The sequence below is a fragment of the Streptopelia decaocto genome (genome assembly GCF_964273445.1).
Source record: "Streptopelia decaocto genome assembly, chromosome: 2".
Classification (NCBI taxonomy): Eukaryota; Metazoa; Chordata; class Aves; order Columbiformes; family Columbidae; genus Streptopelia; species Streptopelia decaocto.
Window position 1 is genome coordinate 109957134 of NC_138655.1, and position 20963 is coordinate 109978096.

Consider the following 20963-nt stretch of genomic DNA (forward strand, 5'->3'; position numbering starts at 1 on the left):
GATTAAAGACTTAATTTGTCATTTTTTGGTAGCTTTGAAGTTGATTGTGAGTGGGCTGTTAAAAGAAATTAGTAATCAGTTTCTAGAAATAAGGTAGTCTATGAGAACAGTTTTTGAGGAGTCAAGTAACAGACTCTGGATTTGTGGAGACACAAATAATTATTGAGACAATATAATTACCTATGTATAACAGGATAATAAACTTTGTGCTCTATATTTTGCTTGTAGTATAGTTTTTGACATTTCTGAGTAACGATTTCTTGGGCAAACTAGAAATTTCCTTAACATTAGGCAAATGTGATGTACAAAAAAAAATTTAAAAAATTGGTTCCACAGCGATCAGAAACTCCCTGATATCTTATCTCTTGTGTTATATAAAGAATAACTATTGGTATTTCATGATTGACATAAGAGATAATACCTCAGAACTGATGTTGCTGGATAGTTTTTTTGCTCAAAATAGGTGATGGAATAGAATGTGGATGAGCCTGAAATCCTCATGTGATCATGAGCTACATGGTGTTTGTTGTGGGTTTTAATATTGAAGGACAGGAGGAATCTGGAGCTGATTTACAGGTAGAAGACTTTATTTTTTTTTTATTTATTTTTTTTTTACAGCCTTATGCTCTCCTTTAAAATGGCTTCTGGGGGTGTTGTGAACTCTCAGAAGAGTCATGGAGGGCTGCACTCAGCAACTCTGCTCTGTTTTCCTTCCCGCATCCAGGGATTTCAGGAATTCCCAACAGTCCCTGTGTCAGCGTTGCCCCATGGGCAGTTGTGATGGAGTCCTGGGGTAAAAGCTGCATTTTAATTGCCTGAGAGCTTGAAGCAGCTCTGAAGTTTCACAAAGCTGAAAGGGAATGCTAGTGTATTATACAGCAGGATTAGGATTAAATATGATGACCAAATTGCTTTTGCGAGTCAAAGAGCAAAGGTAGAATTAAAGGTTGGACCAAGTCCAATGTACAGTACTTAATCAAAAATAACCAAGTCCTTTTAATATGGTATGGGCAATAGGGTGTTAGAGGAGGGTTCTCTGAAGACTTGGAGGTTATGGTAAGGCATGATCAAAGTTGTTTGAGTCAATGTTGTCATATTGTTAGATGAAAGACTAGTATCCTTCTGGGTTATATAAAGACAAATATGGCCTAAAAGACTCTCTGCCCTGCTTCACATTGGTAAGGTCTCAGTTGGAAGAATAAATCTGCTTCTGGGTATTGTATATCAAAAATGATGTAGAGAACTGAAGAGAGTTCAGAGAAGAACAATCTATGGGTGAGAAACATTGCATATGAAAGATAGCTTGGAAACTTATTTTTCTTTTTTTTCCTGAAAAAATGTCACTCTGATCAGAAGGAGTTACTGTGGCCATACAAGCCTCTCTTCCTAAAGCATTCTGTAAATTTTCACATAGTAGTTCTTAAATGAAGATTCTGATGGTATGTGAAAGCATTGGCAAAAATCCTTACTTAAGGTGTAGAAATAGCCAACATGCTACTTGGTATTTAAAGAATGAGAATGTTAAGAAAATCTTAAAAATGTAGGGAGCTAGTACTTAATAAGAGTTCAGACATGGCCATTGGAGAAATGGATTGTCTTTGGTTTTCAGAAAGTAATTAGAAGTACAAGAGCAGCATACAAAATAATAAATAATGCCGATATACTATTAGCCATTTTATTTCTGAAGAGTGGTAAATAAAGGCTTGTTGTGAAGCTGGAAAACTGTATATTTAAAGTTGGTAGTGCATGGCAGAGAAAATTTTGCCTTATAATATTCTTTGGAGTTTGCTGCCTTATTATGTCCCTAAGAGCAAGATGTTGGTGGAATTGAAAATTAAAGAGTAGACAATTATACACGTCAGGAGAACAGGCACAATTATTAAGATACTCATGCAGAGCATTTGGAACAAGCCAGTGAATAACCACTGACTTCTTCAAATACCAAATTAAGTGGTGTCAGTTGTTTGTTGTCCACCTCAGGATCAATATGTGAAACAAACTTAATAATGAAATGTAATGATGGTCTGATTTTGAGGTTACAGTATGACCTTGCAGTTTTTAGATACCAAGAGAGCTAAATTGAAAACTTCAGTGCATTTCTGCCCCGCTCTGATGTGCTCCTTTGTAATTCTCAAAGGAAACTACACGTTTGCACTGATAAGTAACTGGTTCCTTTTGCAGTTCAGAACTGGTTTTATGGCATGCAGCAGGAGCTTTAAGAGGGTATTATGCTTCTCACATGTAATTATTCTGATGTCTAAGGTAGCCATCAATATATAAGTAAATGTACTGCTTTTAAGACTATGTTAATTCTAAATATGAATTTCTGCAAGAATTGGGAATAGAGATTCCATTTATAAAATTGGTGGTCTTAGGAGTACATAGTTCTGCTGGTAAATTCCCTGAGAGAACAAATTTGGTCTGTTTAGGTAGATTCTTACTTTTACAAAACCTGAATTTTTGAGGCCGGTCAGAATACATTTATGCCACTTGATAGTATTGTGTAGAAGAGATGGAGTTATCTCTAAACCAGCATGGTGGATTCATCCTAGAGTATTATAACTGCATTGCTTTTGTGGCCTACCTTGTTGAATCATCCTATCGTGGGCTGCCTCAAAAAGAGCACGGACAGCAAGGTCAAGGGAGGTGATTCTGTCCTTCTGTTCTGGTGAGACCCTACCTGGAGTCCTGTGTCCAGCTCTGGAGCCCTCAGCACAGGAAAGACATGGACCTGTTGGAGAGAGGCCAGAGGAGGCCACAGAAATGATCAGAGGGCTGGAACAGCTCTGCTGTGAGGACAGGCTGAGAGAGTTGGGGTTGTTCAGCTTGGAGAAGAGAAAGCTCCAGGGAGATCTTATTGCAGTACTTAAAAGGGGCCTATAAGAAAGATGGGGACAGACTTTTTAGGAGGGTGTGTTATGACAGGACAAGGGGTTATGGTTTCAAACTAGAAGAGGGGAGATTCAGTCCAAACATGAGGAAGAAAGTTTTTACAACGAGGGTGGTAAAATACTGGCACAGGTTGCCCAGAGTGGTGGTAGATGCCCCATCCCTGAAGACATCCAAGGCCAGGCTGGATGGGGCTCTGAGCAACCTGATCTAGTTGAAGATGTCCCAGCTCGTTGCAGGGATGTTGGACAAGATGACCTTTGAAGGTCCCTTCCAACCCAAACTATTCTAAGATTCTATTCTATGATGGTGGTGTAGCAGTATGTGCTATCAATGTATTCCCAGTCCTTGTTTAGGACTAAAAGATAATTTGTGTAAATATAAACCTTCAGGAAGGAGACTGTGAAAAGAGATATCCATTGATTAAAGAGAGATGGTTCTATAGCTGAGGTTTCTAAATATTACCCCTACATATTTTAGGGACTATCACGTTTTAAGGATTTACTTCATTTTGGCAGTAAATGTTTAGATAGCATCATGCAACTGCTTCACTCTATCTTGTAGAAAGTCACCTGCAAAGTCCCCAAACCTGCTTTTGCTTGGTACAAGACACATTGCAGAACAGAGTCTGCTGGCTTACGATTGGCACTTTGTGGCCAGTATTTCTTCCCAGAGTAAAACACTTAGTACATGGGGTATAAACTGCAACCCTAATCACATGAAATTTAATTTTTGTAAATGTTATTTATATATAAAATAAGACAAATATTATAATAACATTCTAACAGCTGACTGCTTTATTCAGAAATAAATGATAAGGACCAGTGGGAGCTTTTTTTTTCCCAGCCCATGGTGCCAATTGCTATCCTACTGAAGCACAGCAACACAAGCAGGGGGTTCTCTCTGGTGCATTACAAGGAACTTGATATTCATTTCTGCTGCTTGTGAAGATCTGCTAAATCTTCCCTGATATCTGTTTTGTATCATAGGTGATCCATCTGCAAACAGGGGTTTACCTCCATTGCTTTTTGCGACGTAAGTGAAAAACATTATATGACTGTGTTAGACCCTGTATTTTTTTTTCCGTGCTGGGTTTAGTGATGTATTTGGTATTTACTATGGAGTTACGTTATATTGTGATAATTTTTACTTTTACTGAAAAAAAAAATCTAATAATTCTCAGGAAGACCGGGAAACAATTACTCCACTGTTAATCAGACTTGCAAACAGAAGACATATAATGGGATTACTTTGAATTACTTTTACTTGGTTGTTTACCTCTTTTAGTACTTTTTCTTAAGTGTCCTGTGTTTTGGAAGCCTGATTAATAGGAGTTGAATTTTTGGAATTGTTTGTTAGAATACTGTAATATGTTGTGTTGTTTTTTGTGTGTGTGTTCTTGTTTATGTTGTAATTAAGTTGAAAGTGTCTGCTTAGTCTAAGCACCTGAAACTTGCAGAGGTTTTCTGTGCATCTTACCTCCTAACAGTTGATTTGGGAAGTGTTACATAACTTTGCCTTTCATTTCTGTCATGCTCTAAAGATGAACCCTGTAAAAAAACTTAAAGCCATATCTACTTATTCAGGAAGCCTGGCAGCTGGAAACTGTTGGAAGCTGGGAGAGTAGTCAAGAAAAATATTAGATAGGCTTATCCTGTTCGTATTGGCATCTGTTTTTCTCCATTTCTGGAGACAGAATATGTAGCTAGCTGGGCCTTGAGTCTGATCTAGTGCATTTTTTTCATGTTCCTATGCTACTCTATGTTTTTCAGACACGAGCTAAACTTTTACACCCATTAGCAAAGCTTGGACAGCACAAGGACAGATTTTCTGTAGAACAGTAGAACTGTTACCCAAATACCAATTGCAGGACTAAATCCCCTTAAGTATACCTTTGCAACCTATGTTGTAAACCTCCAGGGGAGGTTTAGATTGGATATTAGGAAAAGGTTCTTCATCCAGAGGGTGGTGGAGCACTGGAACAGTCTCCCTAGGGAGGCAGTCATGGCCTCAAGCCTGATAGTGTTCAAGAAGAGACTGGACAACGCCCTCAGACACATGTGAACTCTGGGGTTATCTGGTGCAGGAGTTGGACTCGATGATCCTTGTGTGTCCCTTCCAGCTCAGGCCATTCTATGAAAACACGAGTTTCCAAAAGGTCACAGAGTAAAATGTGAACCAACAAGGTCTGGCAGAGCTCTGTTGCAGAACAATTCAGCTTGGTAGCTCTTGGTTGGAGGAGAAGCAAGATGGACTTGACTTTTGGAGTCTAAGTTTTTCTAGTGGTGATGGCAAGAATGATTTTAAACTTGTGTTATACACAAAATGTGTGTACTCAGTTCAGGAGTGATTGAAATATAAATATCACGAACGTGCATTTTTAGGGTGCTTCAGAATAAAACCAAACTTTAAAGATACCTCCTTATACAGGACTAAAGTAGTTATGCTCTGTCAAGATCACAGAACGGCTGGGGTTGGAAGGGACCTCTGGAGATTATCTAGTCCAACCCACCTGCTAAAGCAGGTTCATCCAGAGCAGATCACACAGGAATGTGTCTGGGCAAGTTTTGAATGTCTCCAGAGAAGGAAACTCCACAGCCTCTCTGGGCAGCCTGTTCCAGTGCTCTGGAACCCTCAAGGTAAAGAAGTTTTTCCTCATACTCAGATGGAACCTCCTGTGCTTCAGCCTGTGCCCATTGCCTCTCATCCTATTGTTGGGCACCACTGAAAGGATTCTGGTCCCATCCTCTTGTCACCCACCCTCGAGATATTTATAAACATTTATGAGATCCCCTCTCAGCCTGCTCTTCTCCAGGCTGAACAGACCCAGCTTTCTCAAGTCTCTGCAGAAACAAGAGGATAATTTCCCTACTTAAACCAAATTCATGTTGCAACAGTGCAACAGTGGGTTTATGTGTTTTTCTCTGCTGCTTGCAAAATTAGCATACTGGATCCCAAACAGGCCTATTAAAAAGAGAAGACTTCTGTAAAATTCACCTGGGTGATAAACTGTTTGGAACAGAGCATGAGGTTGTTTTCTGTACAGCAGGCTTCTGTCAGCACAGCTGTGCTGGTAGGGAATGTGAAGAGGTGTGAACACTAACTGGTTTAGCTGTTTTGGTAGAAGCCATTAGCAAATATGTTGTTACATTGGCAAAACTTCTCTTATGCTGGTAAAACAGATCTGCTTGGAGATGTGTCTCCATAAATGGTTTTACGTTCTAGTATGAAGTATAATTTGACCTGGGAAGCTGTATTTGCCCTATATTTGCTGTGCTTTGCCAGTAACCTCTAGATTACTAAAGGTCTTAGGTATCGGTAACCCAAACTAATATGGAAAGGGCAGAAGCTGAAAGGAGGCGTGTTGAAATAAAGATTGCTGAGAAACAGATGGGAGCTGACAGGACCCCTTCTATGTTGGTAGGATTGATATCCTTGCATGATTCAGATCTGCTGTGCACCTTCAGGAAGGTGGGCTTTTTCGCTGAGTGACACTAAATCTTTGAGTTGTTGCTGCTTCTGTCTTCAGCACATGAACAGGAGGCAGAGTGCATTTGCTTCCATTTGCTCTCCCTCCCTTCCCGCCCCCATAAGTAATTGAGCTAGACTTTTGCTCTGGCATTAAGAATTCTAGTAGGAAGACTTTGCTGTTTTTCCACTGTTGTTTCTTCAGTCACACATAGTTTGGATGTCCAAAGTACTGTGAGTTTAAGAATAAGAAACAGTTGAAAATCAGTGCTGTTCTGAAACACTGTGTTCCCATTTCGTGTTCAATATGAAGCATATATGAAGTTTAATGAACAAGTCATAACTCTTCCTTACTTTAAAATAAAGTATTGACTTTCAGCTATACATGGAAGTAATATTTTTCTTATGACTTCATGCTCATTGCTTGTTCTTTCATCTAAATAGCACTCTGAAATTAGCAGTATTTTGTATAAAATCTGAAACTTGAGGATTTTGGACTCTGCTCTACTGAAAAATACCATAGCAGACAAAGAGCCTGTGAGTTGTAAGATTTGACACTGGGTTAGTTTACAGTGAATGAAACCAGATTAGGCACTGAAATCCTGAATATGAACAACATAGCAACACAGTACAATTGTGAAGACACTTACTGATGGTTTAATGTTTATTTTTCAGTAGCTATTATACTTGGAATGGTGCCTAGCTAAGTTAACAGAAATAAAGCTGGAAGATTGTAAGCAGCTTCAGAAGCCCTGTGGTAGGCTTTTGCAAAGCAGTATATATCGAGTTTGAGTTCTAATATTCTAATGAGAAGGCCCCCAAAAAGATCACCAAACATTTTATTTGTTATTACTAAAGATTTCTGTGCTGGTTTTCAAAGGAAATATTTTTCAGGGAGTCCTCTGTCTTGTAGCCTTCTTTTCTGCTTTAGGTTGTTTTATTAATCATTTTCCTTTCCTGATGGATTTATTTCATATGAGGATTGCAGGATTTTTTGTTTGCTTTCATTTTGCTGTTTAAAATGATGAGGTTTTGAGATTTCACCAAAGAAATCAATATGACATATTAAAATGGTGTAAAGACCCAGTGTCTTTCTTGTGCTCATTCATGGTACTTTCTGTGGGTGTTGTTAGATTGGTAGGAAGACTGTAAGTAGCTGGTGTTGACCTGAAAATGTTTCCCAGTAAGCATATGGTCTTCATTACTTCTGTTTTTAAAATTCTGTGATAACATAAAACACTTTGTCTGTAGCGAACAAAGACAAAGAAAATAGTTTTCAGTGTAGAAGACACAAACTATTGAAAAATAGCCCATATTTTTTCATTTTTAGAAACCAAGATGGTGGCAGTATCTGGCACTTTTCCATGTACTTGAACATTAAAAGCATTCTGTATCCTGGAGTTTATGTCAGAGTTGGCTGAAACCCACTGACCTGCAAGTTGTCTTGTAGAGAGAACTTCGTCATTGGAAGCTGTAGATGTCACTGCAAAGTAAGGATGTAATGACAGTAGGTCTGTGGATAACAGCCTTCCCATAAGTTAAAGTTATTCTAAAGAGAAGAATTGTCCATGTGATACATGGAACAAGAAATAACTTAAAATGTCAGCAAAAAATATTCCAATTAAACATTAAGAGAAGCTTTCTAATGGACAAGATTACTTTCTTGTCCAGGATTAGAGTCCTTGTGGCCTTGCAAAGTCAGGGGTAGTGGGTGCTATTGTGATCACGTCTTGCAGTGAACCCTGACCATCTTTTCAACAGGAGAATGAGAAGCCAAATTTTGTTCTCTCTTGTAAGAGAGTACATCTTTCAGAATAACTTTATGAAACTGCAACTAAAGGTGCTTACTCATATGCAACTACATTCTTTGTACAATAAGAAAGGGTGTCACATATCATGTACTTGCTCAGGGTTTGTAATATATGATCGTTTGTCAGTTTCTTTTATTTCTGTCAAATTAAAGTCATGATCTTAAGATATGTGGGAGTGAATTTGGTAATGAATCGTAACTTCTTTTAATATTCAAACAGAAAAACCTGAGTATAGTGAAATACATAGTCTAGAAGTAAAGACACCATGTCCTCTGCTATAAATTGCTCTAATTAACTTTATTACAGTTCTGAAAACCTTCAGAAAGTGATGTCCCAAGATGTTTGAGTACTTTATCCAATTAAAAAGTTGTTCAAATTGAACAACTGGTATCTTCTTGTATTTTGTATTATATTTATTTTTAGGTGTTTCTCATTAATGAGATGTGAGTCAATTTGATTAGAGGTAGTTGTGTTAGGAAAATCTTTATAGAGGGGAAAAAACCCCAAGTATGTGAAATATTAGTTGTCCACTACAGACTTTTTCTTTTGTGAAGGCAATGATTTTTTTCACATATGACCCTTTCTAAGGAGCCAATTGGTAAAATCTGTTAGTAGAAAAATATTCAAGTTAGGCAATACATTGAATGAATCAGTTATTAGATTCAGCTGTTTGTGGTAACCAGATGCATTTACTTTTTACCACTCCACATATTAAATTCCTGTAAATGATCAGCAGCCGTAATATTTGACTATGCATTATATAATCAGACAATCTGTTAATGTTAAGAATGTTCAAGCTTACTTTCGTGTGTATTTCCAAGAAAAGGCTCTTTCAACTCATTTTTATATTTACTTAGTCTATAATGTGCTGGTAAGTTACTTCACCTTCTTACTTTCATCTGATCTGCAAGAGCAGTTCATTTAAACCTCAACCTGGGATTTACACCTGGGATTTACACCTTCGTTAGGTTGCATACAAAATTAATGTTATATCAGGACTGCAAACAAAATTCATATTACAGTTCATTATTTCAGAAATAAGAGGTAGGTGCGTGCTCATTCTTAGAGCTGAGTAAGGGTTGAGCTGTTTACATATTTTGTGTGCATAAACCAAAGAGAACTGCAATCAGGCTCGAAAAATGTCAGTGAAATTATTGGGTTGAAAGGACAGCCTGTAATTTTAGAATGTGTCATATTCTCTATAACTTAATCCTCTTTGGAAATTAAACTTTATGAATTTAGTTTAAAAATTTGAGGAAATGTTTGGAAAGTTTAGAATCGAATCAGTATTGATTTGGGGTTTGTTTGACACTCTTTTCCAGCTTCAGCTGCCCCTTGAGAGACTACGTGTTTGATCTTAGAGGGAGAATTCAGGGTTGTAGTACAACGTACTCGTGTGTGCGCACACCTGTGTGGGTGCAACCTTCTGGTGCAGCTGAGTGCTGCTTAGTCAAGGTCAGTGTCTTCACTGGACTTTGCTGCATGGATTTGTCTATTAACAAAACTATTTACAGCTTCAGCAAATGAAGGTCTCTTCAGGTAATATCCACTTTAGAATGAATGTTACCTGATTCAGATGAGAAATAATTATGTAATTAGGTAGTCACTTAAAATTTCTGTCATACAGTCATAGGATAATCGTGTCCTTATCAGAGGCTACTGTGTGTCTGTGGCCTCAGAGCTGAGACTTCTCTGAGTCTGTCTTGATGATGTACTGCTTGGCCATAGCGTTATAAATATTAATAGAAAATACACCTTGTAGGTGGTACTTAGTACTCATTCTTACACATTTCTTCATACTCATTTTTTCACTAGAGAGATAGCAAGATTGTTAGCCTCTGTTGAGCTGAAGCCTGGTATCTTTCTGCTGATTCCTGGCTGATTCCCAGCATTAGCCAGGTGTTTCTCACAAACATTTACTCCACTACTTTAGTAGTAATAGCACAGCATAGGTGGGTGGAGGAGTTCTAGCAAAGTAGGTGAGGACATGCAGGGGCTAGTACAGGCAGCTCAGCTAAATATTTAGCTGGTTTCTGCATAAGTTTTGCAACTTGGATGGATTTTGGGGGAATGCCACTGCTACACTGTTAGCAGTAATTGCCTTCGCTATTTTAAAATTAGCTTTTACAATATAGCTATTTGGAGTCATAAGATCCGCTGTATCTGTACCAAGCAGGGTAAAAGGAGTGAGTTCTTAACTTTAAGAGTTTGTAGCTAGGAATATTTGCATAAATGCAAAACAGTGCTGTGGAATCTGGGTGTATCTGAGGATCCTTACTGGGTGGGGAAAAAAGCCTGAGTACTTAATCTGAGTGTCGTCTAAAAATTTAAGCTTTTAATTGAAATTTTGTTTTCAGAAAGTAGTCAACATGTGACATTTGATTTGAGATCATGTAGAAGCATGCCTTCACTTAGACTGGGAAGCTGCTCCTGCCTTGAAATTCAGAGGGTGACAATTTAGGCTTCAGGGGACTTAGCAAAAGACAGTGATAGTAGCATCTCATAGGTAATTACAGTTTAGATTATGGAAGGAAGAATTTATATTTGGCATGTTGAAAAGCTAGAAAATATGGCCCAGAAGTTTGCAGGCCTGATTAAAAGCCTGTTGAAAGCCAGGTTTGTGTGGTTTGAAATAGTCTGTTGCTGTATCCCAGAAGTGTGGTGGTTGTTTTCAGAGGAGTCGTTTGAGGCAAGGTACCCAGGCCTGGGAGCTGGACAACTGGCAGAGGCTGTTATCTGTCCATTTTTAGTCTTTCACTAGGTAAATCTTAGCAGAAAGTTTTGCATTTGATTTAGTAATTTTATTGTATCTGTTCCTTCTAATTTACAACACCTGTTTTTATTTAAAGTACAGGATTAGAATGTCTAAATTAGCATGTGTAGAAGAAAAGAAGTAATTGATATATTGTACACATTCACAATCATCAAATGGGAAATGAAATGATTAATCAGATTTTATGCTTGCTGACTAAAGCTTTTTAAAAAACTCTTATTATTTATTTATTTTTAAAACCAGTTTAATATCTCTTGACAGTTTCCTCTGACTTCACCTTTTTTGTATCGGTTCTGATCTCTGCAAACTTGCCTAACCAGGAAGTCGTACTTCCTTTCCTTCTGACCGACACATGGCAAGCATTTTCCATAAGTTGTTACTCATTTTGCTAACTTACTTGGCAGCTCTGACATTGCGAAGTTTCATATAATGCGTCTGTTAGATTTTGGCTTTTCTCATCACAGAGAATTGCTTGTGTTCTTCTGCTTGTTTCATTAATCTTTATTAAGTAAAGATGTAAGCTGTCTTTAATTGAATGTTTTGGCAATAGAACAAGTCAAAAGGTGTTTCTCATTAATTTGTTATTCAGCAGGGATAGCCATCTATCTGGATTGAATTTGTGACAGTGCTTAGTCCCTATTTGTAGCAATGCCTATGTTGAACATATTTTTCTCTGTTTTGCTCAGAATATCCTATACAGGCTGACTTTGTAATGTCATTTGTCATGTGGGAATTGAGCTACAGGGAACTCGTCTGTGTTGACAGCATGTCTCCGTGTTGGTTTTTCCTCTCCTTTTAGTACAATGTGTTTTATATTTAGTCTTATAAAGTTTTATCATGCTATCAAATCTTGAAGAAGTGCAGAAATGATGGCTTTTGGTTTTCTCTAGCATGTGATACAAATATTTTGGACAAAGGTCATAATGAGAAATGCTGACCCTTCTTTTAATGACACAGAAAATCATATTCAGACTTTTCTGTAGCAGTTACTTACAGGGCCATCATTAGCTTGAAAAAAAAAAAACTGTACTGAAAAAAATAAGTAGCAATTTCAGGTGTTGCATGAGTTCTTTTGTCTCCCATTTCCTGTGCTCTTAGTAACTTTTAAAAGATTCACTCATTTCTCTGTTGTTTTGGGGAGGGTGCAAGCCGTGTTTGTGACCTGCTATCCTGGATAAAGTGTTTAATTTCATCAAATGCATTTCAGATGCACAACCTGAGAAATGAAGAAGCATTTTTGTTAAACTTTTTAAAAATCCTAAATGAATCTAAGGTAACCTACATTAAAAATATTGGTTTTAGAGTGATTGTGCTCTAAGTGATGATATTGCGACAGTGGTGTCTGTTTATCCCAGATGCTGTCAAGCAGCTCCTGGCTGAAATGAATTGTTTTTATACACATGTTAGGAATCCTGTCATCATATCATCAGTAACTCCTAAGCAAGCAAATGGGGTGTCCAAATGTGTGTTTAGTACATGTCTTGGAATAGCACAGGATCTACAAACACATGGAACTTTGTCTGGGACAAAGTTGTTTATTTGGTTTGCCTGCTTGCTTAAAATTTATGAAGAATGTCTGCCATAAGTGTAGCTAAAAATCCAACTGTCATCTGGCAAAAATGAAATAAAGCTATGTTGTAGCTGACATGGTATTATAAAGTCAAACCTGGAAAGACACGTTAGTCTGTTTTTCTAACAGAGTTCTTTTTGGAAACAGTTTTTGCTAGCATTTTGGAATTTAGTGTGACATTTTTGAGCATCTGGCATTTGGCAGCTTCACTAATAACACTTTTGTTCAGTCTAACAGCTTTTACTGTTATTACATTTTCCTAATCTTCAGCCTGACCTTTCTCACTTCATAATATTTATTTCTGTCTCTCAGAACAGAATCATTTAGAGTGGATTCCGAAGCAAAGTATGTCTCTCTTATGTGATAAATATATTGACCATTTTGAAGTAGATAAACTAGCAGTAGTTTGTTATGACATGTTATTTTTTTCCAAACTTTTGTCCCATATGATGCCTGCAAATATTATCATTTTTCCTGTGCTCTGTTCCAGAGCTTGAGTGCCATCACATGACACTTGTACACTAAGCACAGAAATCATTTGCTTTCTTGTGTCAGAGGTGACTTCTGTGTTTCAGGGTAATTGGATCCCCTTTCATCAGAGCAGGAATGTCACACCAAGCTTAGAGAAGTAGCTAAGATTTATTTCCCATTGGAGAGTGTCTTTATTTTGCTAGGTCTCTCTGTTCCAACCAGAAAAATCTGGGGACAATAAATACTTTCAGTCCTTGCCTTTGTCAGGAATTGTGATGTCTTAATTAGGATGTAATTTAATCAGATAATAGCAACAGTCTCACTCTTAGTTTTAATTATAATGGACTTATATTGCCAATATTTACGGGAAACTTACTTGTTTCAATTCAGTTTACCAAATAAATCTTCAATCAGTTGCAATTAGTGTCTTGCATAAAGTTACTTCTTCAGCCAGTGCTGAAGGTCTTAGTGCTCTTATAATTTACTGTTTGTCATGACATGGTTATCTTTGTTTTGCTAGATAAATATTTTTTTAGGCATCTTAAGCCTTCTTTTGTTGCCATCAAACAAGTTGAGGCTTTTCTTTAGAACAGCTGTGAGCTGCATTATACTGTATTAGCTGCCTTATTTTATGAAACTTTAATTGTCCTTTTCCCCAAAATATGGAAAAAAAAACAGATACAGGAACAAAGATGGTGGAGATCTTAAGAACATTCTTTTGAAATTTTCAGCTGCAAATTTATCTTTAACTACTTGGAAAGTTCTGAGAAACAGGAGATGCTAAATATAGCCAGTAAGGTCACTTTCTCCATTCTTCTCTGAGGTAAGGATACAGAGTTGCTGGTGGAAAGCTGTGGTATTCACTCTGCAAATGCCTGCCCTAAAGGCCCATGTTTCCCTTAAGCTGACCCAAGGTAGCCAGTGCAACTTGTTCTTTCATACTTGTCTCATACCCAGTTCATTTTTCTTGCTCACAAAAAGGTAAAGATGATGAAGGTACTCATGTACAAGATGGACTTGGCTGCAGGTTCAGGACAGGAACAGCAATATTTTGGTGTAAAGTGACAATGCTGAATAAGCGAATAGTCCTCTAGTAGACAGCTGGAGTTTGTGTTTCTGGTGGTTTTAAATGCTTGCTATGCAGATTAAATAATGCTTTGACAATGACAATTTTTAGAAGGTGCTGGAGGTTATTGCGGCTTGTGACCAGTTTGATTGTGAAATTGGTGTACATTTTGTTCTAAAGAAAAAGAGCAAACCAGCTCATATTGTAGCAGTTTTGAGATTTAGGTATGTGAGGATGTGGCAGGTATCAGAATAAATTGGGCCTTCCAAGTGCAAGGTGTAGTGTAGGGATTTAGTGGGGGTGCAACTTTCTTCTGTTTTTTTTTTTTTTTTTTTTTTTTTTTCCAAATTACATTTTATACAGATCTAAAGTCCTCCATGAAATTAGGCATCTATGTAGCTCCCCCTCCAACTGAAATGATTTAGAAGATTCTCAGTTTTATTAAATTAAGTTTTAAAATCTTTTGTCTCCCCCTGAAACATATTCCCTGAAATAAAAATGCATTAACTGGATTTAAGAGACCAAGATAAATTCTTCAGTGGTAGAAAGAGACTACTTAAATACTTAGTGTAGTGTAAGGAAGACAACTCCATGAGAAGGTAGTCAGAGAAGAGTGTAATCAGTTGTCTTGTTTTGTCTTCAGACATCATAGCTGTGAAGTCTATTCTTTCTGTATTCAACAGGGATTATCTTTTTACCTTAAACTATCTTCTGTAGTATCTAAACTTGATAAGCCACTAACTACATTATACTAAATAGTAGCCTATCATAGAGTCATAGAATAGTTTGGGTTGGAAGTGACCTTCAAAGGTCACCTAGTCCAACCCCCCTGCAATAAGTGCAAGTCTTATGAGGAGCGGTTGAGCAAGCTGAGGCTGTTTAGCCTAGAGAAAAGGAGGCTGAGGGGAGACCTTATCGCTGTCTACAACTACCTGAAAGGAGGTTGTAGCATGGAGGGTTTTGGTCTCTTCTTCCAAGTAGCAAGTGATAGGACAAGAGGAAATGGCCTCAAGTTGCACCAGGGAAGGTTCAGATTGGATATAAGGAAAAAATTCTTCACGGAAAGGGTTGTCAGGCATTGTAACAGACTGCCCAGGGAAGTGGTGGAGTTGCTGTCCCTGGAGGTGTTTAAAAGGTGTTTAGGCAAGGTTCTTAGGGATGTGGTTTAGTGCTAGAGTCAGGTTGGACTTGGTGATCCTGAGGGTCTCTTCCAACTGAAATGATTCTATGTTTCTTTCTTCAACTAGATCAGGTTGCTCAGAGCCCTGTCCAGCCTGGCCTTGGATGCCTCCAAGGATGAGACATCTGCCACCTTCCTGGACAATCTGTTCCAGTACTTTACCACCCTCTTTGTAATAAAAATGTCTTCCTCATGTCTAGCCTGAATCTCCCCTCTTTTAGTTTAGAATCAATTACCCCTTGTCCTGTTGTAACATGCCCTTCTAAAAAGTCTGTCCCCATCTTTCTTACAGGCCCCTTTAAGTGCTGAAAGGCCACAATAAGGTCTCCCCAGAGCCTTCTCCAGGTTTAGCAACCCCAACTCTCTCAGCCTGTCCTCACAGCAGAGCTGTTCCAGCCCTCTGATCATTTTTGTGGCCTCCTCTGACCCCTCTCCAACAGGTCCATGTCTTTCCTGTACTGAGGGCTCCAGAACTGGACACAGGATTCTAGGTGGGGTCTCAGCAGAGCAGAGGGGCAGAATCACCTCCCTTGACCTGCTGGCCACTCTTCTTTTGATGCAGCCCAAGACACGATTTGTCTTCTGGGCTGCAAGCGCACATTGGCAGCTCATGTCTAATCTTTCATCCAACAGGACCCTTTTTTGCAGAGCTGCTCTCCATCCCTGCATCCCCCAGCCTGTATTGATACTGGGTGTCGCCCTGACCCAGGTGCAGGACCTTGCACTTGGCCTTGTTGAACCTCATGAGGTTTGCATGGGCCCACTACTCCAGCTTGTCCAGGTCCCTCTGGATGGCATCCCATCCCTGAGGTGTGTCAGCTGCTCCACTCAGCTTGGTGTCATGCACAAACTTGCTGAGGGTGCACTCAATCCCACTGTCTGTGTCACTGATGAAGATATTAAACTGTATTGCTCCCAGTATGAACCCCTGAGGGACCCCTCTTGTCACTGGTGTCATCCAGACATTGAGCCATTGACCATTCCTCTCTGGATGCAACCATCCAGCCAGTTCCTCCTCCACAAAACAGCCCACCCATCAAATCCATATCTCTATATTTAGGGTTAAGCATGTATGGTTGCAAATCTGCACTTTTACATGCTGAATTCAAATGAGAAGGAACGCAGGGTATTTGGACAAATAAAGTTTGGGTGGCATTTTTATATCTTTAAGAAGTTGTTTTACATATTTTTATATATATCTATACACACATGTATAAACATATGTGTGTAAGTATACACATGTGTATATATTAGTTATAGTGAGATCTGTATACCAGGCTGAAAGTTTTCTGAATATGATTTTTTGATTTCCCTCAAACTTTTTGTATTTGTGTTCATAGTTATTTCTAAAACATCTGCACTGGGTTGCTCCGTTGACCTGTGTAGTTTGCTAGAATAATAATGTTCAGCCTTTGATTTTTATCTGAATAGTGAGATCTTTCATTTGTAGTAATATCAAATTGTGACTTAACTCTTACAGTTAGACGGCTACCTCTTCTTCCAGGCATTTTATATGTCTGTCATTCCTGGGGCAAACAATTTCTGGTGCTTTTGTCCCCACACTAGCTTTGTCAATTCAGAGTTCAGATCAAAAGCAGAATAATGTTTTTGGTTTTGTGTTTTTTTTTCTTTTTGATCTGTTGCAGCCTGTGAAAACTAATTAAATACTCCTTAGAACCTATAATTTTAACCAGAAAACCATTAAATAATAACTATTATTCTGAAACCAGGCTGTTGTAATGTGTGAAAAAGACTTAAAAAATGTATTTCTAAAATACCACTAGAAAAATGCATGACTTTTTTTTCTCATCACATTTTTTGAATACAGTGTATGAAGAATCAGTGTTTGTCCTTACCAGAAGACAATTGCAAAGCATTTTATAGTTGTTGTATTTACATACTAAATGCTTAATTTTCAGATGTTTTCTGTTTATGAAAACATTTGTGTGAGTAAATGTGCTGAGATGTCTTTTCTTTGTTAATAATTGAGGCCAGTACATAATTTCTTACTTACTACAATGTGCTTTTCACTCTTCAATAAAGTTGTTTTGAGTTGTTCTTTTTTTTTTTTATTGAGCAAGATTTTGTTTTTGAAGTGGCCCCACACATTTAAATTGTTTTAATGCTATAGTTCATTCCAATGAGAAAATTGTATATGCCAAGAGGCCTCCAAAGCATTCTTGGGTGCATCCACAATATTTTATTTGCTATTCCTGTTATTTTTGAAAAAGAAAATGCTGTTTTCTATAAACTGAAGTGTGCAATATGAAAGGAATGGTCACCAGTTGCTCTTTAGGGTTTCACAGTCAGCTGTTGTCAGAGACATGATTTGGAATAAAGCTGGGTAAGCTGGTAGGTTGTCTTTCTTTTTTGTTCTCTCTTTTGAGTAGCGAAGTCAATAAGATACAGATTTGACCATAAGAAAAGTGGTGAAACTTCAAAAATGTTTTTTGAGTCTACATTGATAAAGTCAGTGTGCTGGCTGTAGTATCATGATCTTCTCTGTGACACTGAGTAGAGAAGTTTAGTTCCTCCTCAGCTTTGTGTGAGTGGGTCTGGTGTCTCAAGGAGAATATCAGGTAATTAAGGCAGTTTGTGATATAATCAGTATGGCTGGGGGTTATTGTTTTACTTGGTATGATTTACTAAATATTAATTGGAGTGACAAAAGTGCTATAACTCCAGTTTGAAGTGATCATTATTCTCTTGTACTGTACAGTAGAGGTCATTTATGGATTTTTTACTTAACATCATTGATCCAAGTGGGGGAACTGAGGAAGATTACCCCAGTGAGGAATGATTTTTAATAGTGTGCTGCAATCAACAAAGCCAATGTTTAGACTGTCACGTCTACCAGACTGTCTGTATATAGAGAAGATTATTCTGGGAAAACAATTAAAAGGAATTAGGAGATTCAGGAAGTTTTATCTTGTTGTATATGTGTTTATGTTTTTCTCAGTACTGTCCTCACAGCTGAGAGTAATACAGAAACATTGCCTTAAAAGTACCAACCAAACTAGGAATCTTTTCTGTGACAAATTTCTCTTGACTGTTTGCTCCTGTAATCAGGGGGTTTCTCCTAGAGATATCTGAAAAGGGAAAAGAAAGCATGAGAAGAGCTTTTTAATTTTCTCCTTCTTTGAGGAGGAGGATGAGAGGGTGTTAAATCTGATTCTTAAGTGCTCTGACAGTTTCTATTAGGTCTAATAATAGCAATCAAACATGTTGCTCCTTCCCTATTGACTTGTCCTCTCTGTGTTGGTGGTCACTGGTTCCATAACAAAGAACCAGACTTGGCTGTCTGGCCACTTAAAGTCATTATATTTTATAGGCCCAGTACATGAACTGCCTCCAACTTCAGCCCTAAATTATCGGGTTATACTGTGACTGACAGGCAGTAATCGCTGGTAGTGGAATAGAATTGATATTTGAGTTTGTAACCTCTTAATTTGATCCTGCAAGACTTTCTCAACTAGAAGAATTTGTGGTTGTTGTTGGGAGAGAATGAGGAAATAAAGCAGGGAAAAGCAAGAGAGCATTCTTCTGGCTACAGCTGTTAATTCGAAGTTAAATCTATACCTGAACAAAACTGTATTTATGTAGTTCTGTAAAAGTTTCTTGGATTTTGCATTTCATTGTTACTAACTCTTTGCAAACACATTGTGTGTACTCACGGAAGGACCAGCCTTGCCCTCTGTTGTGAACAGTATTTTATTTTGAAGATAGCGCTGTTCAGATATGAAATAAAGTAAGAGAAGTAAGAGGGGAGCAATTAATGTGTCTAAACCAGGGTGTAATGGTTTTAGTATCATTTGAGGTATGCAAGATATCTTTATGGCAGAGTGGAGATATAATACAGACAACATGGGCCTTGTTGGACAGCAGCAGGAGACCTGTAGAGATACCACAGAGCCTCTGAAATGACATCTGAATCCCACCTCAGCTGACCCAGCAAACTGAAGAAGGAATCTCATCCAAAGTGAATGAAACATAGCAGGGCCAGGAGGCTGACTAGAATTAAGATTAAACACATCAACCTGCACAGGACAAAACCAACTGTTTACTATTAAATATGTGCAGGAATAAATAGAATACAATAGCATTCATTGCTGGCACAATCTGGACAACTTATGAAAAAAAGCTGATGAGAAATACTAGCTGGTTCCTTTTTGTACTTAAATAGTAATATGTGTTTATGTTGTACTTGTCCTTGATTGAATTACTAATTGTTCTCTCCTGTTTTAGGTTATGGTCAGACTGGTCCAATGGTTCAGAGAGGTGGATATGACTCCATTGCAGCTGCCATTTCTGGTCTCATGCATATCACAGGTCATGAGGTATGTTAATAAAATCTTTATACCATATACTAAAACTTGATGCTGCATGGAGTAAGTTAGCCTGTACTAACACGTCTGTTATGCACACCCTCCTGAGTCCAACAAGAGGTCTTATCTCTGGTAATCTAAGAAAATTGTAGTGCTTATGTCCTTCAGGTATTTCAATCCAGGCAAAGCCAATGCCCAAGAAACAAAAAATGGAAGAAAAATGGTATCCTAAATCTCCAGTGGATAAACTGAGAGTTTATGCTAACCTGTTCTGGCCACTTGTAGTCACTTCAAGAGCTGTAACAGACACATTGTTGCCACCTGGATGATGGAACCCTACATGTGTGGGAAATCTCACCCATGCTTTGGTATTGGTATTCCCTCTTTAAAAGAAGGAATTGTGAAGCCATCCAGATAACTCTGACAAACTGTCTTTTCAATCATCCTGCCTGAAAATGAGCAGAGAGATGCCATTAGTGGTTTGGGCTATGAAGATGATGAAGGGACTAGAGCACCTTTCTTATAAGGAGAGACTGAGAGAGCTGGATCTGTTCAGCCTGGAGAAGAGAAGGCTGAGAGGGGATCTCATAAATGTTTATAAATATCTCAGGGCTGGATGTCAAGAGGATGGGACCAGAATCCTTTCAGTGATGCCCAATGACAGGGTGAGGGTCAAAGGGCACAGACTGAAGCACAGGAGGTTCCATCTGAGTATGAGGAAAAACTTCTTTACCTTGATGGTGCCAGAGCACTGGAACAGGCTGCCCAGAGAGGTTGTGGAGTCTGCTTCTCTGGAGACATTCAAAACCCACCTGGACACATTCCTGTGTGATCTGCTCTGGGTGAACCTGCTTTAGCAGGTGGGTTGGACTAGATGATCTCCAGAGGTCCCTTCCAACCCCAACCATTCTGTGGTTCTGTTCTGGAAAAGATCGTGCTGCTGTTCCCACTGATGTCCAAGATCCTTAATAGCTGAACTAGTGCAGGAAGTGTTAGAGAGGTAGTTTGGTATCTGGATTCCAGGGATACCTAGAATGTGTGTCTTGAGCTCAGAAAAGTGCTAGTCAAATAACCATTTACCTAAGCTGTCTTGAATCACCTAAAGATGCAGGGAATGTGGTCTCCACATGTCACTTCCCAGGTGGCGCAGTCTTACAAGCCTGTTCTATGCTTCATAAACACTAGATCGTCATGTGTGGTGGTGGTCCTGATACTCTGGAAGCAGATCTTTAGAGTATGACAATTGCATGCCTTAGGTAAACCAGTATTTCATCAAGTTTCTGTACTCAAGTGTCAGATATTTGTGTTTGAGTAGGTTGTTGAAAGCTAACCATGCCTGATCTGGATGTAACTCTACTGTAGGACTGATATTCTGCAAATAGACTTGTTTTCTACTGAGAACAATGGCAA

General features: G+C 38.4%; 1 protein-coding gene across 1 annotated transcript in view; it reads left to right on the forward strand.

Moving 5' to 3' along the window:
* The window catches only part of SUGCT (succinyl-CoA:glutarate-CoA transferase), a gene marked incomplete at both ends in the record, with an annotated part of 354974 nt that overhangs the window by 22495 nt on the left and 311516 nt on the right, over positions 1–20963 (forward strand). Inside the window, one exon of the mRNA XM_082046307.1 lies at positions 19474–19565. Coding sequence (XP_081902433.1) covers positions 19474–19565 — 92 coding nt within the window. The remainder of the gene's footprint in view (positions 1–19473; positions 19566–20963) is intronic.